Consider the following 16,658-nt stretch of genomic DNA (forward strand, 5'->3'; position numbering starts at 1 on the left):
AAGCGATTATTGATCGAGCTTCGCCTAATCCCTCTCCCTCCCATTCCTCAAGCCCTGCGGATCATGATAACTCACGCCCTTGCTGCTCCAACCATCGCATCTTCCCCCTCGGCTCCTGATCCGGCCTATACGCTCTGTACGCTTTCTTCAACTCGTTCAGCCCCTCCAGCTCTCAACATCCTCAGCAGCATAATACCCCTCGCCATCCGTGTATATGGAGAAATCAATCCCCTTTAACCCTGCGTCTTAGGGGCGTAAGAGCGTGCTCCCAGCAATCTCGCGCACTCGAAGCGCTTGTCTTTGCACGCCGGCTTCTCAAGCATATCAACCTGCTTCAACTTTGAACACTTCTTCTCCGGCATCCGCGGCGTGCTGCCGCTTGTCGTTGTGCATGTTGTCGGCGCCCTCCCCGCGCAGGTACCCCTCAGGTCGACGAGGATCATCTTCTACAATTCGAAGCAGCGTCGGAAGGGCGCTCCCGGCAGTGTCTGTACTGCGGGGACTCTCGAATAGTCTTTGGTGGAAGGTTTTTTCAGTCATGTTGGATTTCTCAGCCGCTCTGGCGGCTTCGGCGATGGGCTCTTTGATTTTGAAATTGGGTGTGCGTTGTGGAGCACTGAAGTGTGATTTGCGGCGCTTGGTACAAGGATTCGTCGGCGGGGCAGGGGAGGGTGCAGGATACTTGGGGCTTTGTGCTGTCGGAGATGCCGAGATAGAATTGTAGGAGGTGTTTCTGGCCTTTGGAGACGGCATAAACGGGTTTGTGAGTGCTGCAGTCGGCGGTTTGCCTGTTGCGCCAATTAGCACAAGGCAGCTATAAGCAAACTGTCAGGAGACCTCACTTCAATGAACCAGACCCTTGCTTGGTGTGCACTACAGGAGCGTCTTCCCTTCCTCAGCTGCTTTGCTGCAGATGGCGCAAGGACTCGTTAATTCCTCGTTAGCCATTGTGGATTGGTATATTGTTGGAGCTCTCCTCGGAGAGGTGTGTAACAAAGCGCCCACCTGTAAGGTCCTTCACCGCCATTTCAACGACACAAAAGATTTGTTATTTCGCGATATAGACCTGGTCTCTTAACCGTGTATACCAGCTCTGTTTGTCGATCATCAGAAATGTGGTGGAACAGACCAGCATTCTTCTGTGTAGAAGCACCTTCCAGCTTCATCCGGCGTGGGAATACTAACACGGATCGTGATATTGTGGTAGTAATATCATAGACCCTGCTATTTCTACACTCATTCACGCTAAAGGAAGGCGGCAGCATCAGAGAATACTGCAGATATTGAGGCATCCTACAACATAGTAGTCCAACTATCATCATGGTAGAATGACGAGATGTTGTTGGTATAAGCTCCCATGTATATTGTCTTACAGTTTTGTCCTCAGATTTGGCCCGTATCACTACCCTCTATTTCTTCCACCTGTCTGCAACAGCCATGGAGGAAATCCTGCGATTCCTCGTACAGCTTCCTGGCCTCCTTTGCCGTGCACCCCTTTATGTCCATAGGGAGAAGCCCCACTGTGTGTCTCAAAGTACGCAGGCTGAAGCTGAGCGACCCTCTCCGCCAAGTTATAGACCGCGCTTTTTAAGCTGTGAATCTTCTTCTGCACTCTGTAACAAAGAGCCCGAAGGTTACCTCTTCAAACTCCCTCTGGAGCTGCGAGAGATCATTTACAGAGAGGTATTGGGTGGCTATATGTTGCATGTAGGGTGGAGGCCGCGCAGAATGGGCCACATGAGATGCGAGTCCGCGAGCATGGATGCTTGCAAAGTAAAGGGCTGCTATGAGATGATGGGATATCGCAGTGTTTGCTATGGGAGTTTCGGCATTAATTGTGGAATGTTGGGGTTGCTTTTGACGTGTCGAAGGATGTGAGTTGCTTTCGTCTATAACCTCTAGCATGTGCGGTTCTCTGTTCGTGTTTCATACCAGAGAGGGAAGAGTTCGTGTTTGGTATTATGCGCTTCGATGGCTGATGAAGCCTACGATTAGCTATATCGAAGCAGTCAACCTCCTTTATTCCTGCAATACCTTCTCCTTCACCAATCCCTCCGCGTTGCGAGCTCTCACTTGTACCATTCTGCCGCAACGCCGGGCTGCGATCAGAGTCCTCCATCTGAACTGGTCGGTTCATGGGTACATGGGCCCGGATGCTGAGATCTTGCATCCTTTTATGCCTTACGATGAAGCAATCTGGGAAGATTTTTGGCGTGTTGTTCGTGAAGAATTGAAGGGGTTGAGAGAGATTCGGGTGTGGATTCAGCGTGATGGGTGTACGACAAACGAGGGGGCGGAAGTGAGGATGTTGGCGCCTTTAAAAGAAGTGAGGGGTGTAGGGGTTGTGGAGGTGAGATTTCCATGGCAAAGGCATGAGGGGATAGAAGATGAATGGCTCAAAATCGCGAGCCCGCGATGAAATAAAGCAAAAGGTTTTGGTACTATCCTTTATGATTTCAGAGATAGTAAGATTGTCATTGAACGTTGTAATAGTAACACGATGATTACGATTATTTATAGGAACTTATAGTATGCTATATTATGTTTGCATAGCTTCCATTATGAAGCAGGAGTGTAGACCAATATCGACGAATCTAATTACGTATGAGCAGCGAACATCCAGAGAAGGTGTTCTGCTATGTCATTGAAGCTGAAATTTCAGTTCATGGTCGAATCTCAGGGTCCCTTCTCGGCACTATTAACGACATCTCATCGACATCGCTTGCAGATTGTATGCAACGTGATAGAGCGTGGTGTTCCCCAAGATGTCTGCCACGTCTGAATTTCCGTGGACACGCGTCGAGTGATTGCCTGATGATAAAGAGCATTAAGCATACCATTATCTGGGTTTTCAAGATTGTCGAAGTGTGGACATTGAGGTTCGAGCCAACTAGGGTGCGTGGAAACCTTTACATAAAGAACAGTCTCTCTACTTACCACTCTCGAGAATATCATCTGTCGGTTTATCTACGTTCTTGATCTAGGGGCAGTGTATCTGCTTGCCTAAATAGAATCTTCTTCATCCAAAAGCCAAGGAACAACTCTAGCGCATTCACTTTTCCTCATTCGTGATTCCTCCAGTCCCATCCTCTCACTTCCTCAAACCCACAACTCTTCTTTCCCTTTCATCCAAGGCCATCCTCCAAACCAAAATCTTTTGAGCACATCAGCTGGACCGAATCCATATAGCTGACGTGCCAATACAAGCTTAATCATCTCAAACACCGTCGTGCTTCTTCTCCATCACTCAAACTCTCCCCAAAGGTTCAGACTCGCTCTCACTTCCGCTTTCCCAACCTCCAAAATTCAAGCGCAAATTTCAACAAGCCAAAGTCCAAACCATCGACAGCAAAAATGCCTATCAAGTGGACTCCAGCCATTGATCAGATCGTGAGTCTCCGCTCACCTTCTCATCATCCTCCCGACTCTCCACTCTCATACCATTCTCCTCTTCACCAACATTTGGGTCAGCATCTGTAAAGCTAACATACCTGCAGCTCCTCCTCAAGATCCTCGAAACCTCCCAAGTCAACGTCAACCCTGTAGCAATCTCCGCAGTATGGCGTAAGTCCCCGGCCTCTTCTCCAGGCTTCCTACTACCGCTTTGGCTCTTTCCTCCGAAACAATACCGAATACTAACACTCCCAACCCGCAGCTGAGGGTTTCGAAAAGCCCAGTCCCCGCGCCATTAGCGAACGCTTGGTCAAGATCCGCCAAACTTCCAAAGACAACGGCGCCGCTTCCCACTTCAGTGTCTCGAAGGCAAAGTCCGGTGCCGGTCCAGCTGGGACACCACGCAAGCGCGCTACCGCTCGTACCAATGCGGCGGTCAAAAAGGCTACTGCACCAGCTCAGGTTGGCAAAGGAGGAAAGGTCTCTGCCCGTGGTAACGGCGGTGCCGGTGAGAAGCGCAAGCGTGGGAATCGGGGCAGGAGCGAGGAGTATGTCTCCCCGCACCTTCCTTTCCGGGGGACTTGGTCCGCTCTCGCGTTTGGCGCTAACGTTGTATGCTTGCAGCGATGCTACCGATGACTCCGAGGACGATAAACTCAAATCCGACGAGTCTGACTCCGAAGATGAGGACGAACCGCCCAGCAAGAAAGCTAAGTACGGAAAGGGTAAAGTCAACGTCAAACTTGAGGAGAGCGAGGGCGGATTCTGTGACAGCGGGTATGAGAATGCGAATGAGGATGCTTTTGTGGGCACTGAGGAGGAGGTCTTTGCCTAGGGGAGGGAAGAGGAGGATATCAGAGTTGAGGCAAGAAACTTACAGAGAGTGGGTGACTGTAGATCCCACTTCGCTGATGTCCTCTTTTTCTTCGGTGGCAAGGTTGTGGGCCTGAGTCTAGGAGTATAATTTTAGTTGCATTGCGTACTCTTTCGAAGGTCGATACTGGACAGATGCTAGGGGGGCTTCAAGTAGAGCCTGGTGCGATGCCTGGCGGTCTCTGGCTGCTTGCATAGCATATACAGACATAATGAAAATCTTCAATGCAGTAAATCATTCAACACGAGCGATATCAGGAGTTGATTGTGCCGTCAATTCATTACAAGAGCATGCTTCCAAGGATCCACCTTCCAATGACCATGGCAGGGGTGCTCTCCATACTGTCCCGCTAGATTTGACTCCCCCATGCACCCCCATGCACCTCTATGCGCCACTATCCCCCATGAAATGAAGAACCGTCGTACCACTGACTCTTCCTTAGGAGTAAAGAAGAGGCCTTTTGTACCAGGCCGAAAGTATCATAGACTCAGCTGGTTCTGTGCTGCCACAAAAGCCATGACGCGACTGTGGCGATGGTCACTGGGAGAGAGACAGCCCAGTACACCCAAAATTTCTCGGATACTACCCAGGATTCCTGCTGAGTCTTGGTAGCTGGAGAGAAGTCAAAGAAGCTTGTACTGAATAAAGCCTGCAGGCAACCCAAAGTTAGTCGGTGTCTGGTGCGGAACGACCATGGTTCACTCACAGCAACGAAAGTTGCAGGCAACAAGGTCAACGTCAGGACTGCTATCGTCCTCATTGCTGCGCTATCTCTCCGTACTGCTTCGCTCATCTTTACCATGACCTTGCTGTCATACTGCGTGATGGTGTTGAAGGCCTGCCGAGGTCAACTGAGGTAGGATTCGAGAGATACTCGGATGCAGACTGACCAAGTCTATCTCGTTGCGCAGTCTTGCCTCGTTAGCTTTAGATCGTGCACTTAAATTCCGCAACGTCTGAACCCTAAAGCTGAGTGCCTGATTTGTCCGCCGTGAGACATTGGATTTCGTGTCCGAAGGGAGCACTTTGCAGAACCACTCGTGTTGGCAAAGGATGCTTTTTGTTGTTTCTGTTGCAACGTCAAGTGTTTCCGAGGAATGAACCGCATGCCGTGCGAAGTCATGCAGTAGGGGGAAACTAGCTGCTTGTTGGGCAACGCCGTGCCGATTCTAGAGACATATCAGTTTGAGTTGGTTCCTCGTGTCAAAGATGCTGTGGTGGCAGCTTTACCACTTCAATCATCCTCACAAAGTCTCGAATAGACCAGACGGAGGCGTCGAAGGCGTTGATGATTTCTCCAAGGATGATCGCATGAAGCGAATAAGGATCAGACGGGTCAAGCGTTGTTGACGGCGACAATAAAAGGTTTCGAAGTCCATCGCGTAGATGCTGAGGGACGTCGAAGCAGAGAACAACATGTACATTTGCTGAAGTCCATTTCGTGAAGAATGCCATCTCATACCATTCGTAGTTGTGGTATTGGATACCTCTGGCTTCTACTAGCTGCTTGATTATAAATCGGAACCATGTGTATGCACCGGTCGTTAGTAGAGGTTTACACTACTTAGAAAAGGACAATACCATGACTTTTGACTTTACCTTCTTCATTGTACGAATCTCCACAACCAAAGAATCCATTAGAACGTTGGTAACTCTTGGACCAGAACAAATCAGGTATTGTGTATCGAGCGGATAGGTTTTGTCGAAGGATAGCCGATGCTAGGAAGGGCTCTGAGGTAGCAAAGCTATTTCGATCAGCGAAGGCCTAGCAAGAGGCGTGTAACGGACACAACATGGCTTCGCTTCTTGCTTTGTCTAAACAATGTCTTAGCACGTGTCGCCAGTGCCTCGGTAATGTTTATAGATAAGACCGAAGACCGTCCTCTACTGTCGCACTTGTGCTGCGCCATGTTCCCTCCACTAATGCCAGTCAACATTCGTAATCAGCGGAAGGTCAGCGTCGTACCTTGTTCAAGGATATCCATGGAACTCATTGGGAATATGGTGGTGCTCAAGTCCTGCATTGATACAATCTGTATTGACGAGATTACGAAAGCGTTCACCAGCGACAAAATCGGTCAGCAGCCTGTCAGTGTCAGGCTGAGGGGACCGAACAAATTCCATGGCTTTGTGGATCTATGCTCTCTTAAGAACATGGTCCAATGCATCCTGTAAGTCTACAAGGCTGCAGTGGCGGATCTATAGGCTCTTGTGCTCCGCAGGGGAGGGATCATCTTTGATCATTGCTGCGGCGGTGCCCGACAATGACACCAGATGAGAGTCTTGAGGCAGTCCTGCACGTAAGGTTGATAGGGACATGCATTTTATCGCCTCTCTGGTAGCTATACATTTGTAACGCAAGCTTAGACTGATTTTATCCTGTATAGTATCACCTTCAACTTGTGTCTCCTCGGTCAGCATGTACCTTATCTCTGAAATTCTGCTTCCCGCAACATGGCGGACTCGTAGTGGTTGCATATCGAAGTTTTCTTCAGGCGTCCTTCAGACAAGGCAAAATCAGGCAGTGGATCGTCAATTTCGCACGTAAGCAGGTGCAGCGAGTAGGTGAACGGTCAATTTTCTCGAACGCTCAGATGGGTCCCACCCCTCCCAAGCATGAGCCGCAGCTCCAAAGGTTCTAGACCCGGTCCTATCAGAGACCCCCTTTTCGAAGCTCCGAGAGCCTGATTCAAACAAGCGGCGAGGCTACACTTCACTCCAAGTAAACCACCCTCTAGTGTCTTGCTTACGCACGCCGTCTCTCCTCTGTCCTCGTCTTCTTCTTACTTCAAAACCTATTGCTGGCCTCTTTGCGCTATATTACAGAGCCCCCGTTGGCTCTAATGGCACAAGAAACCTCTATACCGTGGGATGGATCTGTGCATTGCAGACGGAGTATGTGGCAGCCTGCGAGCTCTTGGACGAGGAACTCCCCCCTCTACAGACAGCACTACCCCACGACAACAACGCATACACCTTTGGTCGCATCAACGACCACTACATCGTCATCGCATGCCTTCCGAAAGGAAGGTACGGTCTTGCTTCCGCCGCTAGCGTGGCCAAAGACATGCTGCGCAGCTTCGATTCCATCCGCGTTGGATTAATGGTCGGCATCGGAGGGGCTGCGCCAAGCGATAAGCACGATATTAGACTTGGTGATGTTGTGGTCGGCTGTCCAGTGAAGAAGGAGGGTGGTGTGATTCCCTACAACTTCGGCAAGGCGGTTCAAGAAATGGAGTTTGTGTCAACTGGGTCTTTGAACTCGCCGCCGACGGTTCTGTTGACGAATCTGACCAAGCTGAGCGCATACCACGAGAGAAAGGGCAATCACATTGCTGAGTCGGTTCGAAAGATGGTTGCCAAAAACCAAAGATTGGGAGAGAAATACCAACATCCGGGGGTAGAGAACGATCGGTTATATGAGTCAAGCTATACTCATCAAGGCGGTGATGATAGGTGTGAGATCTGTTGTGACCAAGCATCTCCTCCGGTGCTCCACCGATCGCAGCGGCTCCATGACTTGGATGAGCCGGTGGTGCACTACGGCCTTATCGCATCAGCAGACACACTGATGAAAGATGCGATTGCTCGCGATCGGTTAATCAAAAAGCACGATATCTTATGTTTTGAGATGGAGGCGGCAGGGCTCATGAACGACTTCCCGTGCGTGGTTATTCGAGGTATCTGCGATTACTCGGATTCACACAAAAACGATATGTGGCAAGGTTACGCGGCGGTCGCGGCGGCGTCGTACGCCAAGGAACTTCTGGGAATTATCCCAGCACATCAGATTGCCAGCACGCAGACGGCGACTGCGGAGATGGGTGAGTAGACATTTATACCACAATGGCCCTTGGGAGGAGCAGGTCAGATGTGGAGGTCACATTTTAAGAGGGAAAGAGCTCGATGGGAATAGCCAGATTGTCTTCTCAATAGTCACCAGATAAATTGTGTATAGCGCTGATCTTTCCCATGTCGACTTTAGTCAAACCTCTCTTCTCCGTGCCATATGAAAGAGATGCCAACTTCATTGAGCGAAAAGACATCTTCTTTCAGATTGAGAAGCAACTTCACATGCATCACCGTGCTTCAATATGTGGAATTGGAGGTGTTGGGTATTTTGTTCTCTCACACGAGCTCTCATAGATACTGACAAAAGTTTCAGGAAATCTCAGATCGCCATCGAGTACGCTTACCGGTTTCGGCAGTCTCGACCGCAGAGTCATGTCTTCTGGGTGTACGCCGCCAGCTCTGGTACAATTTTGCAGGCCTGTCATGAGATTGCGCGTAGCCTGAAACTTCCTACATACGAAGATCCGAAGTCCGATCCATGTGAGCTGGTCTCCAGATGGCTCAAAGAGGACGACCGTACGTGGCTCCTGATATTGGATAATGCGGACGATGCAGATGTCATTTTCGCTTCGACTGAATTTCATGCATCACCTGCTACTGTTACGCAAATTCATCGACCCTTGATCGACTATCTTCCTAGCATTTTGAATCCTCAGAAGTCATTGCTTGTTACGACAAGAGACAAACGTGTTGGTCAGGACCTTGCCTATGGAGAACTGTGTGTGGAAGTGCCGCCATTTTCATGTCAAGAGGCGAGAGCCCTGTTGCGATCGAAAGTGAAAGGAGCGGCGGACTTTTTCGACGTGTCCAGTACAGAAAGGCTGCTGGAAGTTTTGGGACATATTCCACTAGCCATCACGCAAGCTGTAGCTTTCATCAATCACAATGGGATGACTGTCGAAAGCTATCTAACAGCCCTTGAAACAGATAAGCAGGACCTAACGGAGTTTCTGAGTCATGAGCTTCAAGATCATCGGAGGCAGCGTGGTTTTCCCAATTCCGTCTTTCGAACATGGAAGTTTTCTTTCGATCAGATCCTGACACAAGAGCCTCAGGCGGCGAAGTTGCTGTCCCTCGTAGCGATGCTTGATCCACGACGGATCCCGGAAAAGCTAGTACGACGGTCAATTGGGAGAGAGTTGGACTTCAGGACTGCCATTGGTACGCTGAACGGATTCGCTTTGATTACTGCAGAGATTGGGGGAGAGATATACGCCATACACCCACTTGTGCAAGCATCGGTGCACTATTGGCTCGAGCAGAGGAACGAGAAAGCGAACTACGTAAGTCAAGCGTTAGAGCTGTTAGCAAAGGAGTTTCCGCAGGGTAAATATGAAAACAAAGAGACGTGTGAATCATTGTTGGCGCATGCTCAGGCGGTGTTGAATTGGGACTACGTATCAAAGGATGATGATCAGAGATACCGCGCCGCTCTTCTATACAATGTTGCGACCTTTCATGGTGCGCAGGGTAGATTTGGCTTTGCGTATCAAGAAGTCTCCAAAGCACACAATATCAATCAAAAACGATTGGGGGAAGATGCGCCTAAGACTCTGCATAGTCTGTCTTTACTTGCAACAATCCTTGGGATTCAAGGACAATATGAGATGGCTGAGAAGATGACTCGACGAGCGTTGGAAGGTTTTGAGAAGGTGCTGGGAGTTGAGCATCCCAGCACATTGTTCAGTGTCAATAATTTGGCATTAGTGCTTCGACAACAAGGAAAGTATAAGATGGCCGAGGAAATGAGCCGACGAGCGCAGGAAGGAATGCAGAAGGTGCTGGGAGTGGAACGTCCCTTTAGCAACATTATAAGGCCACTGTCCACGATTTGGGGCCTACTTGCTTTGTCTGTGTGTAAAGAAAGATCATAAGGCGGCCGAGCAGATGAGTCGACGAGCGGTGGAAGGAAGGGAGAAGGTGCTGGGAGTCGAGCATCCCTACACATTAAGCAGTGTCCACAATTTATCAGTAGTGCTTCTTAGGAAGAAAGATTATAAGGCGGCCGAGCAGATGAGTCGACGAGCGCTGGAAGGATTTGAGAAGGTGCTGGGAAACAATCACCCCTCTACGTTGTCGACCATGTATAACTTTGCCAACTCATATCACCTTGAACAACTGTACGATGAAGCATCAACTCTCTATCTGAAAGCTTTGGCAGGGTTTACAAAGACGTTTGGGCCCGATGATCCTAGAACACGGCAGTGCCATCAAAAGTATACGTCCATGGTTGACGAAAGGGACCGCAATGCTAGAGATGGTCAAAACCCAAATTCTTGCTCAGACTCGGCGAAGTAGCAAGGACGTATAACAGGCCGGAAGACGAGGTGGTAGAGAGGCGACTGTGTGACGCCTGCTTCAACAATCACACTTCGACGTCCTCTTTCCCTTGCAGTTGTGCACCATTTCCGAGTCAGGTCGGAAGAGGGCGAGGGGGCGATCTTCAGCGATCCGTGCGTAAGCGATTGACAGAATCGTCACATGTAGGGTGGAGGCATGGCGACTGGCGATGGGCAGTGGGTGGTGGTCGGCGGAAAGGGGTTGCAGATCCATGAACGAGCGAGACGACGGCTGGCATGGAAATGGACGAGGGAGAAGAGTGGAAGAGTAGCAAGGGAAGGAGGGTCTTTGTACCTTGAGAAAGCGGCGTGTGAGTCGCAGGTCCGCGCCTGGCCCCAACAGGGCGCACAAATCCGACGGATGGGGAGTTCAGCTCGCCATCACGGAGCATCCCAGCCCTTATTCCACAATTCGGGCAATTCCCAGGACACAGGTTCTCGACTAGAACCTAGCATAGAAAGCTGTGTCGATTTACAAGAGTTGCTTTGCTGTTCTTTGACGGGGGAGGGCAAGCACACTGGGAGCCGACACGGCAGCGATTCTGGTTGTGAGACTGAAACCAAAAGCGAGATTTGTGAGAATGTCGACGTTTGACATACTACTGAACAGAAGCCAAAGGTTGTCAGGTGCACGGGAGTGATTGGCGGGAGGGGAGGCCGGCATAAGGCGATTCTTGGTCAATTTCCAGCAAGCAAGTGATCGAATGTCCGGATAAAAGAGGGTAGAGGGTAGACTGGGCGCAAATCGTTTACTCCCTATCTTTCCACTATTTGACAGCGTACTTTCTAGTAGAACGGCTCACAGCTCATTCAGGAATGCTGATCATAGTTACTGAGCCTCAAGATACTTTCAGAGAGCTTGGATGATACATGGCAATCCTTCAATGTCATTCCCATAGACTACCGAAATTGAATCAGCGCCATTCCTCCTTGATCGAATCTGCTGCTCGCTCAGTTACAGCATCGTCCAACAGCATACGGGTACTCATTCACTCATCGGGCAGGCTATGATCCAGGATGCACCTACCCAGGTTCATACCCGTAAGACTGACATAGCTATGTATCTTTTGAGGTACTTATCACTCTGCTCACAAATTGTAGCTACACTTGATAACGTCTATCAAGTGTGACTACTGCAACGTGACGAACGATGCAAAGTTCTCTCTCCAGGCCGAACTCTGGCGGCTCCCCAATCGGCGGCGATTGCCTCTTCTTACTTATACCACAGTCTCCACGAACACCTGTACCTTATCCTGACTGCAGAAGTATCGGCCTCTATGCTTATAATTAGGACTACATATACTCATATATATCTCTGATCCCGATCCGCATTCTCGGCTAGACTCTTATGCACTTTCCTAGCCTGTGAATGCCGTACCAGTCGAGCAGCGTGTCCAAGAACGCAAACCATTAGTTGTCCCATTCATGAAAAACACGCATCATATGCACGCATAGGGGCCCACATAGAGTGTAGATAGTGGTTGGGCCGTCTCACGCCGGGGATAGCAAGCCTGAATAGGCCCAAATAGAGGCCTGAACAGGCATATTTCTCGTACCCCAGCGCAAGAAAACTCCCATGCCTATGGCATAGACCTGGAGTGGAATGATAGCTAGCTATGTACAGGTGTGGGTGGGTGGGACAAAAAGTATGCAATGGCTCTGAAAGAGACGAAATCGAACGAAGAGCCATTGACAGGTGCAAAACAGGTGGCTATAGCTCGTACTGGACACCTGTCTCCTACCCCTTGCAGGGGTACCGACAGGGCCATGAAACAGGGGCATGTCATGTGACCCACTAACCCCCAGTCCCACTGTGGCGACTCTCCCTCAATCTTCAATTCCCGGAAACGTCAACTCAAACGTTGCCGCCAACTTCCCACGGTCCAAAAGCCCCGCGTGGGACACCTCCGTCGTCCCATGACGCAGCGTCACCCAACGCAGAGTAGCGACCAGCTCCTCGACCAGCATCTTCGGCACCATGGTCTCCTGTCTGATCCAGAAGTTTACCCCGTCGCTCGTGAAAGAGTTGACCTTCCCGCGTCCGGCGATGTATTCTGCATTCACGATCCGCACGATCTCATTCATGGCGACCCGGACGCGCTCTTCGCAGTACATCTCTCCGGCGCAGACGTGGCGGCCGTAGTGCTCGATGGATATGGAGACGGATTCGTCAATGACATAGGTCCAGGGCACGTCGGGCCATGGTTCCCGAGATAGGGTCGTCGCGTTGAGTGGAAGCGGGTTCGCCGATGGGGGGTTTGAAGGAAGGAGTAGAGGGGGAAGAGCAGTGGACGATATGGTGAGTGCGAAAAATGTCAGGAGAGGGAGGATGTGCATCTTCGGTTAGCTGTTGGGTTTGGAATGCAGGTGTGTAAGTGGGAGCGCGGCTAGGCGGATTATTGTTGTACGAAGGAGGTTCGATACGGGGCAGAGCACGTCTATTGCGTAAGGGCGCACCAGATAAGATAGAACAGTATACGGTGCGCATATATCTCGCCATCGCCGGTAAACCAATCGCAAGCCCCAATCTTGGGACTATGTATTCGGAAACAAGGAACTGTTGATCGGTGAAACAGGTATACAAAGACGTGAATGTGAGCATTTGGGAGAGATGCTACTGAACTTATCTGGCATGTTGAAGATCAGGGTTGGTTAAAAGACTTAAGGAAATCAGCATGCAAAGTCCTATACGCCAAGACAGATCTCGGATAACGCCCCTCCTGGAGGACTGCCTGGACCTGTCAGGCCCCAAAGAGGTCTCTAAGCTCAGTTTATGCGCTCCAAGGAGAAATTTATAGGATACACTGCTACAGGGTCGCCTTCCGAAGGTAGCATTAGGGCTACTACTAACGCTGTCCAAGGCTCTTAGTGCCTACCTCTGTACACATCACACACATCAATCAACCTGCTTTTTGACAAAATAGTTATACAAGGGTAAAGGAATATATATCTGCCTCCACCACAGCACAGTTCGCCTGTCCCATCGCACCTGCCTCCTCCTCCTCATCGTCATCGTTATCGTCATCGGTTCATCCCCTTCACTCCCTTACAACCTGAAACAACAATCGCCTCATATCGGGATCGCCCCACTCCCTGTTCTGCGCGTAGCCAAAATCTACCTCGTCAAGACTGGCCTCAACCCTCCACCTCGTGTCAGTCTCGCGGCCCATCTCCTCCCAAAATTCCGTCCAGCTCTGCACATCATGTCGGAACTGCCATCGCCCGTCTTTCATCACATCATACTCCCCCGGCTTGACGCTGCCCAGCTGCCGGCCCAGCAGCATGGACCCGGGCACCGGCTTCAGCAGTGCGACGACCGTCTTGGCGACCGCGAGCTGTCGGGGCCGTGGGAAGAGGTGGAAGAAGGAGGCGGCCCAGACGATGTCGATTTTGGCATTCACGCCGGCGAGGTCTTGGGCCGCGGACGGGCCGAGCGCATCGACGGTGAGGAAGTGGCTGTCCAGGGTGCTGCGGTCGAGGAAGAGGTCGTAGCCGAGGTCGATGAACTTGCGGTCGACGTCGATGCCGTAGAGGCGGTCGGAGGCCACGCCGTCGAGGACGAGCTGGCGCAGGTCTTGCGCGAAACAGCAGCCTAGGTCCAGGAGGGTGGTGTTGGGGGTGCTGGTGAGGCGGTGGAGGATTTGTGGGTAGGCGGGGTGGGTGCGGAGGGAGAGGTTGAGGAAGCGTAGTTGGCCGATGCAGGCGTAGCTAAGGAGAGGGAGGAGGGTCAGCGCTTGGTTTGCGCGGGTTTCCGTCTATGGCCCCTCTTCTCTTGTTTGTTCGTTTCGTTCGATTGAGAGCAACGACTCACGGAAAGATGGCGAAAGCACGGTCGCGCTGTGGGTGAGGAGATTAGCTATGGGAGCGCCTTCAATGCCGGTTGTGTCTAGAGCAGATTCTTGGTAGAAGGTGGGGCCATCACCCCTCTCCTGCCCCGCAATAGGATCGGAGATGCTTCTGAAGGCAGGTATATATGCATACCAGCTCAAGAACATGTCCCACCGTCGTCTCCTGCGGTATGTGACTATATTCCTGTAGGAGCTTTTTGATGGGTTCGTTGATCTTTTTGTCGACTTCGGCCGGGTCTGTCGTGAGAAATTTGGCGACTCCGGAGGCGTCGTGGTCGGATTTTTCTTTTGAGTTCATACCGAGGATTGGGTGGACTGAGGTTCGAATAAAGAAACAATGTTCAGTGAAGGGAGGAGAACCGGTTGAGTCGGAAATGGCAGAAGTTTTGGAGCGTATTTCGAAAGAGTCTTCGGTTGGAGAACTTCGTGATAGGTTACTAAGGTACTTTATGCATGCAAGAAGCCAATGGGATAATCAAGAATACACACCAGGCGGCGTGGACTTCCCCATGTTGAGGAGGCTGAACATGATTTTGCGCGCTCGTGTTTTACTTTTTATATTATTACATATCATCACACCCATCAACATGAATCCCCCTCCCTCGTCGTTTCTTCCGACCACGTCAGATCCTTACTAACTTTGATCTGATTGCTAGGCACCTCCTCCCTGATCCCACTCACCCTTGGGTCCGCCGACGCCCCATTGACAACCACACTCCTGTATGGAGGGGCATATACCTGAGTTTCCGATCCTGGCTCTCCAACTTTGGTTGTAACAGCCTCCATCCTAGATGCCCAGCCTTCTTCACCGAACTCGCCGCTCTCTTCGTCGTTCTTACTATGTTCGCTATGAAAAATTGAATGCTCTCCGGGCCATGTATGCGAAGTCGTCAGGGGAATATCTTTTGTTCTGGCTTTGCCAGTGGTTCTGTAGCCGCTTTTGGCGGTGCCGCCGCCAACAAGGCGCCGAAGAGGTGCCATGCAGGGTATGCAGGCGCAGATTACGCCGACGCAGCATTCTACTGGGGTCCAGACTAAAGTTTCGGCATCGTCCCCTACCACATGAAAAGTAGTGTCAGCAAAATTCTCACGTCTTGCAGGCGTATGAGGTCTAAGCACATGGGTGGTTGACCATGTGGAAACAAATATCCCGTGCGATTATACATAGAGGAAAAGGAGTAGACAGAGCTTACAAGTAGGGTCCGCGGAATTTTCGTCAAGCCAAATAAACCGGAGTCGAACGATACTAGCCCCCAACACGCTAAAAGGACTGAAGTTAGTCGAATTTTACCTCTCCTGAAATAACACTGAGACTTACAATGCTCCCAGTCCGAAGATGATCATTATCTCAAGTTTGCGCCTCAAATTCATCTGAAGTCGCCAAAGCACCGGGAAAGGAAGAAGCAATAGCATCAAGTCGCCAATACAATTCAGAAGAGCGGATGGAACTTGGCTTGGACGAGTCTGTAAGCATGAACCCTCGTCAGGAGGATCCAATTCATAAAACGAATATGCCCGATTCCAGAAAAAAGGCACTGGGACACATTGTACAATGACAATTATGAAAGTAGCAGTTCCCCAGAGTATAGAGTAAGTCAGCATAATCCAAAAGGCCCATTTGAACCATCGTTGATTCCCTGTGAATATCCGACGATAGAATATCAGGATGGCGATTTTGACGAGTGGTATCTCCAGAGCCCAGAGAAAACCCTCAACCCAAATAGCCTTATTACAGTCAGTATTTGAAGGATATCGTCGAGGAATAATGCAATTACCTTGAATAGGTTGACCAGTTTGTCTGGTGGAGTAGAATCGGTCTTGACCGCTCGGACCAGATGCTGCCCAATACCGTAGTGAACGCCTGTTATTCATTAATGAGAGATCGACTAATAGCGTAGCCAATTAGCATCTTGCCACTCACATATTATTGTAGTTGCGCAAAGCCCAAGACAAAGAAGCTAAAGGTATATTAACAACATTGAGGGAATCCCATTGCCGAAGACTGCAAGACTTGCCAGTGCCCCAACAATGAGGTAATCATCAAGATCGAAACTCGACTTGACCAATTTTTGTGCCCATATCCGTAATGCTACGAAAAGAGTGGTTGCGATCATCAAGATACTGGCTGCGGCGATGATCGAAGGTCCTCTGTCATCGCCCCAGTGTTCCAGCTGCAATCGAACTTCTGGAGTTATGGCAGCCATGTTGGACACCGCAAGCTTCCAAGGTGGATTGCACTTCCCCGATGATTTCGCTTGGATTGGTGTCAAGGGGTAAAGGTTAGGCGCATGTCTTCAGGATAGACTGAGAAGAAAGGAAAGGTCGCAAAAAGCTCCGAAAGCCTTGGTGGTG

At 50.4% G+C, this 16,658-nt stretch overlaps 7 protein-coding genes across 7 annotated transcripts; 2 read left to right on the forward strand and 5 right to left on the reverse strand.

Annotated features, from left to right (window-relative positions):
* Positions 1 to 324: 324 nt before the first annotated feature.
* On the reverse strand, positions 325 to 1,027 carry HO173_011661 (uncharacterized protein; the record flags this gene model as incomplete). Its single annotated transcript, XM_037313540.1, has 2 exons — positions 325 to 788; positions 1,006 to 1,027. The coding sequence occupies 2 exons, from the start codon at positions 1,025 to 1,027 to the stop codon at positions 325 to 327; spliced, it is 486 nt and encodes a 161-aa protein (XP_037159628.1).
* Positions 1,028 to 2,814: 1,787 nt separating this feature from the next.
* HO173_011662 (uncharacterized protein) lies at positions 2,815 to 4,228 on the forward strand (the record flags this gene model as incomplete). The annotated part of the gene is made up of 5 exons (XM_037313541.1): positions 2,815 to 2,895; positions 3,208 to 3,390; positions 3,498 to 3,564; positions 3,656 to 3,941; positions 4,018 to 4,228. 5 exons carry the CDS (start codon positions 2,815 to 2,817, stop codon positions 4,226 to 4,228), a joined length of 828 nt encoding a protein of 275 aa, XP_037159629.1.
* Positions 4,229 to 4,754: 526 nt separating this feature from the next.
* HO173_011663 (uncharacterized protein) lies at positions 4,755 to 5,722 on the reverse strand (the record flags this gene model as incomplete). Its single annotated transcript, XM_037313542.1, has 4 exons — positions 4,755 to 4,916; positions 4,974 to 5,105; positions 5,158 to 5,436; positions 5,498 to 5,722. The coding sequence occupies 4 exons, from the start codon at positions 5,720 to 5,722 to the stop codon at positions 4,755 to 4,757; spliced, it is 798 nt and encodes a 265-aa protein (XP_037159630.1).
* A 453-nt stretch (positions 5,723 to 6,175) lies between these two features.
* On the forward strand, positions 6,176 to 9,993 carry HO173_011664 (uncharacterized protein; the record flags this gene model as incomplete). Its single annotated transcript, XM_037313543.1, has 4 exons — positions 6,176 to 6,438; positions 7,121 to 8,091; positions 8,253 to 8,382; positions 8,433 to 9,993. 4 exons carry the CDS (start codon positions 6,176 to 6,178, stop codon positions 9,991 to 9,993), a joined length of 2,925 nt encoding a protein of 974 aa, XP_037159631.1.
* A 2,292-nt stretch (positions 9,994 to 12,285) lies between these two features.
* On the reverse strand, positions 12,286 to 12,795 carry HO173_011665 (uncharacterized protein; the record flags this gene model as incomplete). The annotated part of the gene is made up of 1 exon (XM_037313544.1): positions 12,286 to 12,795. The coding sequence occupies one exon, from the start codon at positions 12,793 to 12,795 to the stop codon at positions 12,286 to 12,288; it is 510 nt and encodes a 169-aa protein (XP_037159632.1).
* A 701-nt stretch (positions 12,796 to 13,496) lies between these two features.
* Positions 13,497 to 14,604, reverse strand: HO173_011666 (uncharacterized protein; the record flags this gene model as incomplete). The annotated part of the gene is made up of 3 exons (XM_037313545.1): positions 13,497 to 14,166; positions 14,270 to 14,295; positions 14,440 to 14,604. The coding sequence occupies 3 exons, from the start codon at positions 14,602 to 14,604 to the stop codon at positions 13,497 to 13,499; spliced, it is 861 nt and encodes a 286-aa protein (XP_037159633.1).
* A 284-nt stretch (positions 14,605 to 14,888) lies between these two features.
* HO173_011667 (uncharacterized protein) lies at positions 14,889 to 16,510 on the reverse strand (the record flags this gene model as incomplete). Its single annotated transcript, XM_037313546.1, has 6 exons — positions 14,889 to 15,361; positions 15,500 to 15,567; positions 15,625 to 16,031; positions 16,082 to 16,167; positions 16,228 to 16,264; positions 16,322 to 16,510. 6 exons carry the CDS (start codon positions 16,508 to 16,510, stop codon positions 14,889 to 14,891), a joined length of 1,260 nt encoding a protein of 419 aa, XP_037159634.1.
* Between the last annotated feature and the right edge of the window lie 148 nt (positions 16,511 to 16,658).

The sequence above is a fragment of the Letharia columbiana genome, assembly GCF_014066305.1.
Source record: "Letharia columbiana isolate WasteWater2 chromosome Unknown Sc0000065_s0, whole genome shotgun sequence".
Taxonomy (NCBI): domain Eukaryota; kingdom Fungi; phylum Ascomycota; class Lecanoromycetes; order Lecanorales; family Parmeliaceae; genus Letharia; species Letharia columbiana.